The sequence below is a fragment of the Nestor notabilis genome, unplaced genomic scaffold (assembly GCF_000696875.1).
Source record: "Nestor notabilis isolate BGI_N333 unplaced genomic scaffold, ASM69687v1 scaffold11225, whole genome shotgun sequence".
Classification (NCBI taxonomy): domain Eukaryota; kingdom Metazoa; phylum Chordata; class Aves; order Psittaciformes; family Psittacidae; genus Nestor; species Nestor notabilis.
This window is the reverse complement of record NW_009928035.1, coordinates 3,734-17,451: the sequence shown is the minus strand read 5'-3', so window position 1 is coordinate 17,451 and position 13,718 is coordinate 3,734. Positions and strand designations below refer to the sequence as shown.

The 13,718-nt window shown below is 50.4% G+C and overlaps 1 protein-coding gene across 1 annotated transcript; it reads right to left on the bottom strand.

Moving 5' to 3' along the window:
- Positions 1–3,793: 3,793 nt before the first annotated feature.
- SLC35B4 (solute carrier family 35 (UDP-xylose/UDP-N-acetylglucosamine transporter), member B4) lies at positions 3,794–12,413 on the bottom strand (the record flags this gene model as incomplete). Its single annotated transcript, XM_010014340.1, has 9 exons — positions 3,794–4,040; positions 5,025–5,100; positions 6,005–6,080; positions 6,303–6,412; positions 7,268–7,328; positions 8,634–8,715; positions 9,815–9,864; positions 11,202–11,304; positions 12,300–12,413. Coding segments are annotated over 9 exons (919 nt in total), but the record flags the coding sequence as incomplete, so codon positions are not given.
- Between the last annotated feature and the right edge of the window lie 1,305 nt (positions 12,414–13,718).

Here is a 13,718-nt window from a genome sequence, read left to right as displayed (position 1 = left end):
TCCCTGCTCGTACCTCAAAGCAAGTAGAAGCACGAAGGTGTAAATCACAGAATCATAGAATAGTTTGGGTTGGAAAGGACCTTTAGATCATCTAGTTCCAACCCCCCTGCCATGAGCAGGGACACCACACACTAAACTATGTCGCCCAAGGCTCTGAAATCAATATCCATCACAGAGGCAAGGCGGCTCCACAGTGAAAAGTCCCAGTGCTGAGGATCCTTCCAGAGAAGAGATGTTCTCTAGAGACTCCCATCTCAATACCCCTCTGAGACCCAGCCTCAATATGTGCTTGAGCCCAGAACCCCCCCGTATGCTGGGTGCACCCCAGAGCGTGAGCAGCAGCTCAGGGAGGGGATCCTGCCCCTCTGCTGTGCCCTGGGGAGAGCCCCCCTGCAGCCCTGATCCAGCTCTGGGGAACAGCACAAGAGGGACGTGGAGCTGCTGGAGCGAGGCCAGAGGAGGCCGCGGAGCTGCTGCGAGGGTTTGGTATCATGGAACTTCATCTTCCCATTTGCGCTGGTCTCGAGGCTTTTATGTACACAACTAAGCACCAGTTGTCTCAGATGAAGGCTCCAGCAACTTCAGCTGTCTACATGAAGGGCTACATAAGCCAGGGAAAACTAAAGGAATTCAGTTAAAGGAATTCAGTTGACTAAACTTAATCCACAACAAAGGAATGGAGGAGATGGATGGTCCTGGCTTGGTGCTGCAGAGAGGGAAAAGCAAAGCCCAGGGAATGAGGAGAAAAGATTTGGGGAAAGCAGCCTCTCACCTCGTGGCAGCATCTATGTGGTCACATTTTGCTGAAGGATCACAGATGGGCTCACACATTCTAGGTAGGATCACCAAGCCCTGGAAGACACACGTGAGGAGCTACACAGCCAGTGTGGGGGGTGAGGACTGGGGGTGCTGGTGCTCAAGGGCACTCTGGAGGTGTTTCAGTGCAGGAGGGATGGGTCTTCCCCTCAAACCTCAGCCAGGCTCAGTCTTTCCTACCTCCTCTCATATAAGAGCAGGAGAAGTTGTGTGTTGACTTTGGAGCTCCATGTGTTTTCCAGTCACCAGCAGCTGATTCCAGTAGCACAGGATGGAAGGAGGAACAAACCCAACATACTTTGAAGAGGATACAGATTTATTTCCTATTTTAAAAACCCAACAAAAACACCATCCTAAACCCAACCAACCAACCCAAAAGCTTGACACTGATCAAAAAGCTTTTTGGCTCAGCCACTTTTCCAGCCTCTGCTAAAAAATCTGTGCTATTATCTCTAGAACATTAAAATCAAGCACATCAGTAGCCCCATTTTTGGGGGGTGAAAGACCTGGATTTAAATACTACTTTTGGCTAATGGGGCTCCTTCTTCATGGACCTTTGTCTCCCATCTGGGCAAGCTCAATGCTCTCCTGCAGCAGTAAGAGAATCACTGCATCTTCTATGACATGGTAATAGTTATAAATACACAGAAAGACACAAATCACATAAAAATACCCCTGACAGGAACAAATCTCAACCCATTGTTGACACTTGGTTTGAGAGAAGACCAAGGACAGCACATGGTTAAACAAATGGAAAACCCAAACAGCCCCAAGCCTACCAGCAGGACAGGAATTGGAGACAAGATGTGATTTCCTTGGTACAGAGTGACCCAGCCAGTGTCTATGTACAGGTTACACTCACTCAGGCACTGCTCAGCTATTGCTCTGCTGAATCCTCACCAGTTACTCAGTCCCTGATGCTGAATTTGTGGTGCCTTCCCCTCCCTCCCCATTGCAGCTGAAGCTCTGTGTTAACAGCCTTGAGAAGCAAGATCCTCCTCCTGGAGCTTCTGCAAGGAGCTGGAAGGAAGAGCTGACCCACAGGAGGTGCTGGGAAACAGTGTCCCCATCTACAGAATCCTTGGAAACATCCCATGTCTGATGCTCAAGAGACAAGAGGTTTTCCAGGCTCAGGAAAAATCAATCCAGAAGAGCAAACTCTTCACAGGCTCTCAGGAAGGAGCTGTGGGTCCCATCAGCATCATGTCACTGTTGGGATGGAGTTAACCATTTCCATACACTGCTGGGCTTTGGGTTGGTGGCTAAAACCACCCTGAGAACACACCAGTGCTTCAGCACTTGCACTGCATCAAGGCTTCCCCTTTTCTCCCAGTGACCCCCACCAATGGTTAGACCATGGTGGACAAGAAGCTGGGAAGAAGCATGTCCATAAGAGCTGATACAGATAAAAAACAGCAACAAAGCCATCAGGGCGGAGGTTTTGGAAAGGTGGCCATTGCTCAGGATGGGCTGGGTATAGCTCTAACAGTCGGAAATGGGCTGGAATCACATTGGAAGCTATTGGGATGCTGGGTGGAGGAGTAACAGTCCTTACTTGGCCAAGCTGGATCTGAATCAGGTTGACATTCCAGATGCTTTAACTAATGCTTTAACTATCACAGCAGAGGGACAATATCATGATGATGGCAACAAGGTGCTCCAGGACAACTGAGGTAGCACAGAACAGTGCTCCTCATGCTCCAAAGCTGACATAACTTGCTCTGCTCAGCACTGAGCAGGTCCCAGAAGAGCTGTGGCTGCTGCTCCTCACCTTGCTGGCCACACGTGTTGCCTGCGCTTATGGGGACAAATACCCAAAGCTCTTGGAGACACCAATCCTGCACCAGTTGGGTGCTGCTATGATGTACAGAAATGCCACAAGCTGATGCCCAAGGGGTGGGAGAAGACAAGAGGAGAACAGGATGAAGGGACAGTAAAACCACCCCCAGCAGCAGAAATAAGCTCAGTTGTACTGGCCCTTAAGTTCCTTGGCATCATTTGAACCCTGAGGTGGGGCTGGATCTGGGGGGGATCAAGGGGACACTGGGGGCTTAGCACAGGCTGAGTAACAAAAACCACTGCATATGATTGTAATGAGGGGAAGAAAAGTAGAAAGCATCTGGAAACTGACCTGTACTGAGGACTTAAACCAAGGCAGGAAGAACCCAGGACACCCTCTGGCTGGTGAAGTATCATGGCAACACCTGAGGACTCTGATCTAGTTGAAGGTGTCCCTGCTCATTGCAGGGGGTTGGACTAGATGAGCTTTGAAGGTCCCTTCAACCCAAACTGTTCTGATTCAGTGAAGCCTCAAGAGCACTTCACTGTCTCCATGAGAAGGATGAGAAGGTGACACAGTGGCACCTTCTGTCCACTTTGGGTTTCCTCAGGCTCTCAACTAGACCCTGCTGCTAGTGATGGGAGCTCGCTGGCTTGGGAATCAGCCCCCTGAGCCACTCCCCAGTGAAGGACCTACTGGGCAGACTGGAAGGCTCTACAGGAGCAGAGCACAGGGGTAGTAGGATCAGGCAATAGGGACTCAGGTTAACAGCCATGCCTGGAACTTCCAGTGTAACCAACAACGTGCTGCACAAACAGCAGTTCCCCTGGACGTTAAAGGATGGCACCAAAGAGGCTCAGGGTCCAGCTCATCAAAGCTGGAGGAGTGGACAACAGCATCATGACAAGGCTGGGCTCCTAAGAGAGAACTGGGTCAGCTTTTCCACTACTTTAAAAGGAGTCTTCAAATGGGAAAACAAAAATAGGGGGAGAAGTTGGAAGCAAAAGGGGTTTCAAAAATAACCGCATTGTCTCGCCATGATCCTTTTCAGTAGGTTCCCAGTGGAGGCTCCACGTTTCCCAGGAGCTTGGCACAGCCAACACCTCCCCTGTGTTATAAAACAACCCCTTCTGGGGCATTCCCTGCTGCTCTGCTCTATAAAACAGTAAAAAGGTCCCTGCAGAGAGGTCCAGGCTGTTACTCCTCCTTTGGCCTCTTCCTCCAGCGAGCCAGGAAGGGCCCGAGGCTGTTCCACACCTCGGTGTACATGAGAGTCCCCACGAAGACAAAGGCAGTGCCCAGCCAGTGCCAGGCTGTGAAGGGGTTGTGGAAGTAGAGGATGGAGAAGATGAGGCTGACGAACTTGCGGAGGGTCACCACCAGCGTGACCGTGAGGGACGTGCACTCCGTGGTGAGGATGAACACGCCGCGGATGCAGACGTATCTGGATAGGTGAGGTAAGGGGACATCAGGGATGAAGAGGGAGGACACCCTGGAAGGCCTCTGGGAATGAGGACTGGGCAATGGACAGCCCCAGTCTGGTGACAGAGGGAATAAGATACCCTTCTCCTCACATCGGTGTTTCTACAGCTGTGAACAGCTACAGTGCAAACCCCAAAGACATCCCAAATCCCCCCTCAACCTGCTCTGGGGCAGCAAAACTACCCAGCTGGGGCTGTGTGTTGGTGAAAGTCGATGGCACACAGGGTTGCCCAGACTTCATGGAATGGTTTGGGCTTGAAGGTACCTTAAAGCTCACCCAGCTCCAACCCCTGCCCCGGGCAGGGACACCTTCCACTAGAGCAGGTTGCTCCAAGCCCCTGTGTCCAACCTGGCCTTGAACACTGCCAGGGATGGGGCAGCCACAGCTTCTCTGGGCACCCTGTGCCAGCGCCTCAGCACCCTCCCAGGGAAGAACTGCCTAATATCCCATCTAAATCCAACAGCAGAAGTCCCTTTTCCCCAGGAGGGGGCATGGGAAAGGCAGATTAAACAAGGGGGTTTCATGGAGGAGCGTGAGCAGCAACTCATGTTCTCTGAACAGTGAGAAGAAAATGGTAAGAGAGCTACAGATTGAAGGGTCCCTTTCTTGAGGGCATCTCAGCTCCATCAGACTTTCAGACCACTTCTCTGTGCCTGGAAGACTCTACACTGATATATTACAGACAGCTCCTGATCTGTCCCTTCTGCCTAGAGCTGGCTGGCAAAACTGCAGGAGTTTATCCCCATCAGCCTGTCCCTGAGGAGCTGGAGGCAGATTTCAGCTACCCTGGAAAGAACTATAAGCCCCAGGTTAAATTCCACTCTCTATTATCCAAGTTACACAAGCATCAGCTCCCAAACGCAGGGAAGACTCCAAGGACTTGGCACCCCCACCCCATTCCTCCTCTCCCAAGCCTCCATCTCAAGCTGAGCTTTCAAAGGATACTGAGTGATGACGTTCATGAGGAGGTAGAACCACATGATTGGCAGGGTCAGCCCGATCACTGGGACCTGGAACGGCTCTGCAGGGAGAAAGGATGGAGCAAGGTCACTTGATGCACAGAGAGGTGTCTCCCGTCCAGGACTGACCATGATACAGACACAGTGCAGCTTCAGGAGTATGTTACTGCATTGGGCAGGATGAGGTGTGGGCATGAGTTTGATTTTGGAGAGTTATCTTATTCCTACTTTGGTATATGATAAATACAAGAGTTCGCAGATAAGCTTTGATTTGCTTCTTCAGGGCTGTCCTACTGCTAAAACTGGACGAATCAACTGGCTCTGAGAGTGCTAACACAGAAAAGCCAGTGTAGCATCAGCAAAAGAAGAGCCAACGGGTCTTTCTTTACACCTGGGTCCTGCTATTCCCATTTCTGAACCCCCACAGGAAACAGCTTCTGCCCAAGAGCTCATCTCAATCTCCCCTCTGGCAGGTTCAAGCCATTCCCCTTGGCCTGTCCCTACATCCCTTGTCCAAAGCCCCTCTCCAGGTCTCCTGGAGCCCCTTTAGGCACTGGAGCTGCTCTAAGGTGTCCCCTTCAGGAGCCTTCTCTTCTCCAGCTGCCCCAGCCCAGCTCTCTCAGCCTGGCTCCATCCGGGGGCTCCTCCAGCCCTCGCAGCAGCTCCGGGGCCTCCTCTGGCCTCGCTCCAGCAGCTCCACGTCCCTCTTGTGCTGTTCCCCAGAGCTGGATCAGGGCTGCAGGGGGGGTCTCCCCAGAGCGCAGCAGAGGGGCAGGATTTCCTCCCTCAAACTAATGACAGGGTTGAGGGATATAGAAGCTTTTTGGTGCTGGAAAGCCTATTGAATTTCACTTGAACATCCCAAGACAACAGTCTGACGTGCATATGCTGGACTGAAAGCTTCCTATGGCATTTTCCAGAGGACAGAAGGGTGTGAGAGCAAGGATCCATCTGTGCAGCACTTACCGGACTGGCTGAAGAGGACTGCATGGTGGTAGATGTTGGGGGCAAGGAGCAGAAAGCCTGGGAGTGGTAACGCATGCTGGAGAGAAGAGTAAAGACATGATGTTAACAGGTTATGTGAGCCCATCCCACTTCTCATCCTGGGAAAGCAGCCTCACACATCTGGATGAGAGCACACACTTCCTGCACCAGCTTTGCAGTGTGTCATCCTTTGGATTTGTGCTGCATATGGCATGGGAAGGAACTCTCTCAGCAGTTCTTTCTGCCCAGTAAAAGCAAAAGGAAGGATGTGGTGACTCACATTATAAAAAAGGGCCTCTTTGGAGTGCTTCCCAAACTGCTTGTACAGGGTCTCCTGGAAAATCCCCATCCTGGCAGACATGAGGAGGGCGAAGGTGAGAGCAGCAATACCTGGAATTGAAGCACAGCCTTGCAACACTGCTCTAGCATGGCATAGCTCAAGTCAACCTGTCTGAAGACTCCCACAAGTTGGCTTTCAGTCAGTCCAGACTTGATCAGAAGACTGATAATGGCCTTGGGGACACAGGTGTCCAGCACCTCACCACCCTCATAGGGAAGAGCCTCTTCCTTATCTCCAACCTGAACTTCCCCTGTTTCACTTTGAACCCATCACCCCTGGGCCTATCACTCCAGTCCCTGATGAAGGTCCCTCTCCAGCATCCTTGTAGCCCCCTTCACACACTGGAAGCTGCTCTGAGGTCTCCAGCAGCTTCTCTTCTCCAGGCTGAGCAGCCCCAATGTTCTCAGCCTGGCTCTCTACAGGAGCTGCTCCAGCCCCTGCTCATCCTCGTGGCCTCCTCTGGACTTGCTCCAACAGCTCCATGTCCTGCTGATGCTGAGGACCCCAGAACTGCACCCAGTGCTGCGAGTGGGGTCTCATGAGAGCAGAGCAGAGGGGCAGGATCACCTCCTCAAGCACTGTGCTGAATGAACACTTGAACCAGCCCCTCTTCCTCTCTGCAGTGTACCTCATATTACCAGGTGCATCAGGTAGGGCTGCTTCTGCAATGAGAATTCAAGAAGGTATCTGCAACCATGCAAGACTGCAGTCTCATTCTGCCACTAGCTGCTAATGAGTGCCACAAAACCTATTTCTTTGTAAATCAGCCTCCACTACATGCTCAGCACAACTTAAACACAGCATGGGGACTCCCACCACCTTCTGCTTCACACAACCCACGTGGCCAAGGACATCAGAGAGCTGAGTCTTGACCCAGCAAGGTCAGCTGGAGATGTGACACTCACCCAGCAGCCACCACAAGAAAACCTGGAGTCCATCCTCTTCATTTAAGCTGGAGTCAGATGCCTGGTGGAGGGAGACACAACACAGTCACCATGAGCTACCACGTCCCTGCAGCTCATTCAAACCTGCCTGTACCTCATTCTTGGTTTGTGTGTTGTGTTCCAAGCAAACCCAAGCTCTCACATTCTCTGAGCAGAGGTGGTAGCAACTACAGCACACTCTGCTTTCCATTCTGCTCAGGGAATGCACCAGATTCCAGCAAAACAGTTGAAATGTCTGACCAAGAAAGTAGCTTTTCTGAAGTGAATGCCCTGGCTTGGCAAAAGACTGAACCCTTCAACCACAAAACTGATCAGTGCCACTTAGAACACTCTCAGACAGCCCATCAGCTCCTCTATCCCCATCTCAGAGATGAGTGTGCAGGAACGAACAAGGGCTTTGGCCAAGCCCCAGTCAGGGGGCTTGCAGTAAAGACACTGAGGAAACCAGGCCTGTAGACACTGGTAGCTGAGGGTAAACCTCCAGGTAGCACGACTTGGCTCAACTCCTTTTCACTGTACATTAGGGCAAATTAGATTAACTCACCTTTGCTACAACTGTCTGTACTACACCACAACTCCATGACTGCACATGGATTAATAGAGAGCAAAGCTGCACAGCACAGACCTTCCTCAGACCTTCTGAGGATGTAAAAAGCTGTTCAATAATGGGGAACTGGGAGCTTTGACAGCCCTGGTTCATTCCCAGTCTCTCAGAGCTGGATGAAGTGCAACCAATTTTCACTTGACCACCACTTTATGCCATTTTCCTGTCTTCCGTTGACAAGATCAGGCTGTAGGTGCTGACCCAGAAACAGCCCAAAGTGGTGTTACACAGGGATTTTCTTCATTCCCTCCTGTTGCCAAATACATGCACTTTATTTCAAGGGTCACAGAAAGTCACATTGGATGAGAACAGGTCTGGAATAATCTAGCTGGAAAGCTGGCAATCTCTTCTGGGATAAAAAGAGCAAAGGCTTAAGATGGATGAGTTTTGTTTAAGATTCACTGCTCCTACTGCAACACATCACAGTAAAACAGCTTCTAAGTGTTATAAATAATGGTTTAATGTCAGCAAAAAGCAACCTGAACAGGTTAAAAGGCATCTGTAATTAAGCTAAACCACACACATGTGTGTGCATCCCTTCTCTCCAACCAGATGAAAATGAAACCAGGAGCAAAAGCTTTTTGGAAGCAGATTTAGAGCCAGGACACATTTTATCTCTCCATTAACAGTCAAACAAAGGGAATTACTGATGAAGGTGCTGACAGCAGCTCCTCCTGTCAATAAGGTTCACAGCTGTGCCCTCAGGCCCTTTCCAATCCTTACCACTTGCTTGGCAGACATGAAAGTGCAGGTGAAGATCCCCACAGACACCAGGGCTATGGATGTGTATTTAGATATGCTGTATCTGCACAGGGGGAGAAGAGACATGTCAGGGACCCAGCCCAGCCTCATGTTGTTCATCTACTGCTCCCTTGCATTGCTTTTAGCTCCATACTGGTGTGAACATGGAGTAATGGGCACATACCCATTACCTAACACTGGAGGGAAAAGGGAAGGTCAACTCACTCCAACTGCAACAAAAAAGGAGCACTTGGACCAAGATGTCCTTGCCTGTGGCAGAAGATCCCTCTTGGATCTCTGCATAGTGATGGAGTGGCAGGGGATGTGCCCATACTGGTCCAGAGCCAGACCCTAAACCACTGGGAGGACCCTCCTGTCCTGACATCTTTGCCCACTGCAGTGGGCTGACCCCAACAGCAGCCAAGGACCTACGCAGCACTTACTCATTCCCCCAACTTGTGGCTTGAGCTAGAGAGTTTAATAGGTGAGGGAGGAAAATAAAGCCCCCAAAACATGTAGAATCACTCACCACCTCCCGTAAGCATGGCCATCTTGAAGCCAATTCCCCCCAACCCTCTCCTTCCTCTACCCTGGTTTCTACTGCAGCACACATTATGTGGCATGGAATATCCCTTTGGCCATTTGGGTCTGCTGTCCCAGTGTCCCCTCTCAACTTCTTGTCCACCCCCAGCCTATTTGCTAGGGATGCAGAGTGGGAAAAACAGAGCCTTGACACTGTGTAAGCACTGTTCAGCAACAGCCCAAACATCAGTGTGCTACCAACACTGTTTTAGCCACAAATCCCAAACACCATATGGGCTGCCATGAAGAAAGCGAACTCCATCCCAGTCAGGGCAGTACAGCCATCCATAAGGAGCAGTACTGGCCTCACAGAAGCAAGAGAAAGAAAGGAGCTAACACAAAAGGCTACAGTGATGTGTTAAATCTCTCCTCAGTCCATGCTTGCCTTAAATGGAGGAGAGAGGGGTGGTGGGATTGCATGAGGGAACTATTCAAGCCTCTAGTCCAGGCATATCTTTATGTCCCAGTTTCCCCAGCAGTAAAACAACAACAGGAAAGGGGAAGGCACTAAGCAGAACCTAGGATTAAGCCAGAGGCAGAGCATTCCTTGGTGATGTAAGAAAGAAGAGGCTTTGATTTACCTTTTCTTCAAAATGATGATACCTAGAGCCATGCTTGCTATGAGAGAACCCTGGGGAGGAAGAGAGAGAGGAGAAAAACAAAACAGAAGGTCAGCATGACAAAATTCCTTGGACTGGGATGCAGAGAGACACTGCAAACTCAATACAACTAATGCCAAAATGCCAACAGACATGCCAGAACAGGAGTGGCAGAGTGGGGACAAGAGGAGACAACTTCAAGTTGTGCCAGGGGAGGTTTAGGTTGGAGATTAGGAAAGATCTCTTCACCAAAAGGATTGTTATGCACTGGAACAGGCTGCCCAGGGCAGTGAAGGAGTCACCATCCTTGGAGGGACTTAAAAGACATGTTGATGTGGTGCTTAGTGATATGGGTCAGTGGTGGCCTTGGCAGTGCTGGGGAATGGTAGGACTCAGTGATCCTAGAGGTCTTTTCTAACCTAAATGATTCTATGAGTCCACGTCATCTAGGAGGAGGGGAGAAGTTGAGTGGGATGGCTTGGGAACAAGGATGCTGGGGCAAACAGGCTGCTAGGATCTTCTGGCCAGTGGGCCTCCCCCTTTTTTGCCTCCCTCATGACACTCAGTGTGTGCTACAGACCGAACGTGTCCAAATGGCTGTGGTTTTAATGGAGACCAGGAGTATAGCTCCACAGATTGACTGCAGGGCTGCAATACAAGAACCATCCCTCACGGTTAATGCAGGTCAGGTCTCTGAATGTTGTCTGGTTTTCTTCTTTTTTACCTCTCCTGACTTTGAGTATCTCAGCTCCACGGTGTGTGGTGGGAGAACAGCAGATCTGCCCAGCAGATTGTGTTATTCTCAATAGCTGGGACTTCATCTTCTTTGGTTTTAAGAGATATTGTAGCCTGGTGCTCACCTACACTTAAGTAAAGATGCATTTTAATAGCATTTTCCAAAGCAAAGACTTTTGCAGTAAAACTGCAGGTCAAATCCACGCTCTCTGACCTTGGGTGTTTAACCAAGACACCTACACTAGGACATGGACCGTGGTGTAGCTGTGTGGTGGAAGGGAAAGCTGGATCCCTTTGGCCAGCAGTTCAGTTCATCCAGAGCTGACAGCCAGAGTCCGAGCTTGGTTTTGTCACTTACTTCCCCATCACCTTTGGAAATACACAGCCTGGTTGAGCCTGTTTCCTTGTGTATCCATTAGGTTGAAATACAATGATCAACACTGTGAAAAGTGAGAACTGGATCTCAGCCTTCAGAGCATAGTTGCTCTCCCCACAAGTTACATAGAGTTTACTATTTGCACAGGGGGTTGGTGCCCTCAGAGAAAGAGAGGGTGGCAGAACACATGCAGGGACAGTGCTTGCAGAGATAACAGGAAGGGATGTCACATGAGGAGGAAAAGGATGAAATACTCACTGATCTGAAGATCATGTGCAGTGGCATGGCGATATTTAAGTTCAGGGCATAGTTATTCACCACACTGACAGTGAAGAACATGGCCACCATGGTGAAATAGTACCTGAAACACAGGAACAACAGAAACCAGCTGATAGCTGTGCATGTACCTCTCTGGGATGCTGGGAGTCACCTTGGGAACAGATGATGGGTTGCAAGGAAAGGGCTGGAGCTGAGCTAGAGCCCATCCCTTACTCTTGGGGCTGTGACAAGGAGATCAGTCCCCTTTGGATGTAGCAGGGAAGTCCTTAGGACAGGAAGCAACCTGACCTGCACTGACTCAAACTGTGCTAACTCCAGAAGCAAAGGCGAACTGAGGATACTCCAGATGAGATCTTTTAGCATGGACTTGCTCCAGACCCCTCTTTTCTAAGGACAGTGGCATAAGACAAGGCTTGTTTTGAGGGGATTCAGTGTCTGCCAGCAGGCATTGCTACCCTGAAGAAGAAACATTCACCTGCATGGTTTCTACACTGCCACAGACTGAAGTTCCTCGCTGTGAAACAGCCATGAATGGCACGAAACTTGCCCTCAGCCTCCTATCATGAGGATCTCTGTCCCAAGCACTCAGCTGAGTGCTCTGTTTTGCCATAGGCAGTCGGCTAAGGAGCCCCACTAAACCTCCTCACTTCACTTCAGCCACTGAGTGCCACGGAGGAGAGCAGGAACATGCCAGGCCATTGCCAGGACAAGATCAGCCCTGATGGAGAAATGCAGAAGTGAGTTTGTGTTTCCAGTAAACCTCTCCCTCCCACACCCACTGCCTCAAGCCCCACAGACACAGCAAAGCTCTTCAAACACAGCCAACTCTCCACTGTGCAAAGCACTGCCCTGTTGCTTGGACTGGGAAGTATCTGATGGCCATTTCCTATTAGAATTCTCATGAAAAGAGGAGCTAATCTTTTAGCAGCATGACAGGTTCTCAATGTGGCTTCACAAATGCTGCAGAATGGATGGGATTTAGACAGGATAAATTGATAAGCTGTTTTATTAAACACTTCTGGAGATAACAGGTAACTAGACAACTTGTGCTAGCAAAAGCATTCAGATTGAATATACCTTAATGGTATGGCTGGCTTCTTCCTCCCAAAGTTGGTTTCGAAGATGAAGCCTTCCACTGCAATAAATAGGAACTGGGAGAATGTCACTATGTTCCCACATCCTGGAAACTGCCTGCAGAAAAGGGAAGTAACACAAGCATCAGAGTATGCCATGGAGAACAAACACTGCGTTGGGTTCTGGTAAAAAGAGGCTCACAGCTCATATTCCCAGGATTAGCACCAACCTCGAGGAGCTTTGCTGCTTTATCTGTCCAGGTTCTCACGCTGCCTTTGTTTAACACCTCCCTGCAGGTAATTACTCACCTGTGCTTGTAGATACATGTGCAGCAATCCCTTCCTCAAACATTGCCAAAGAGGAAATAAGCAGCCACCCCCACTGGTGAGGCTGCACCTCGAACCCTGTGTTCAGCTCTGGGCCCCTCACTGCAAGAGAGACATTGAGGTGCTGGAGCGGGGCCAGAGAAGGGCACCGGAGCTGGAGCAGGGCCTGGAGCACAAGTGTGATGGGGAAGGGCTGAGGGACCTGGGGGTTTAGTGTGGAGAAGGTTCAGGGGGGACGTGATCGCTCTCTGCAACTGCCTGACAGGAGGATGGAGCCAGGAGGGGGCTGGTCTCTGCTCCCAAGGAACAAGGGATGGGACAAGAGGAACCGGCCTCAAGCTGCCCCAGGGCAGGTTTAGCTGGAGCTGAGGAACAATTCCTTGCCCAGAGGGTGCTCAGGCATTGGAACAGGCTGCCCAGGGCAGGGCTGGAGTCACCGTCCCTGCAAGTGTTCCCAGCCCGTGGAGCCGAGGCCTCAGTGCCAGGGGTCAGTGGTGGCCTTGGCAGGGCTGGGAATGGTTGGGCTGGATGAGCTTAAAGGTCTTTTCCAACCCGGCTGATTCTGTGATTCTGTGATCATGGGGCAAGTGCTGAATTGGGTCTGAAGTGAAAGAGGAAATTAGTTGCATCTCAGAGCTCTGTATAACATCCTGCAGGGTGTAGGGTCTGAGTGAGCAACATCACACACCGACATAAGCATGGTTATGGATCTTCCTTTCATAGGGAAGTGGCTTTGATAGGGCTCTCTCCCTACATACAAGCTGCTGTATTTTTTAGAGGCCAGGTGAAATGATGAATACACCTAGGAGGAAGGCAGCAGGATTTCCAATAGCCCTTACTTCCACTGCATGAGGGAAGTGCCAAGCTCAGGTCCATTCCTGCAGAGCAAGGCGTAGCGTCTATGGTTCTGCTTGTATCATAAGCCACAAAGGAGTATCTGACCTTGGAAGAGACCTTCTTAGCTGAGCATCTTTGTTCTCCCAGAGACCCAGGCACTGCAGCCATCACTGCCTTTGTAGTGGAAATGACACCACCTTTGAGCAAATCAATCTGGTGTGTTTATTTTGAGGGAAGAATCACAGAGTGGTTTGTGTTG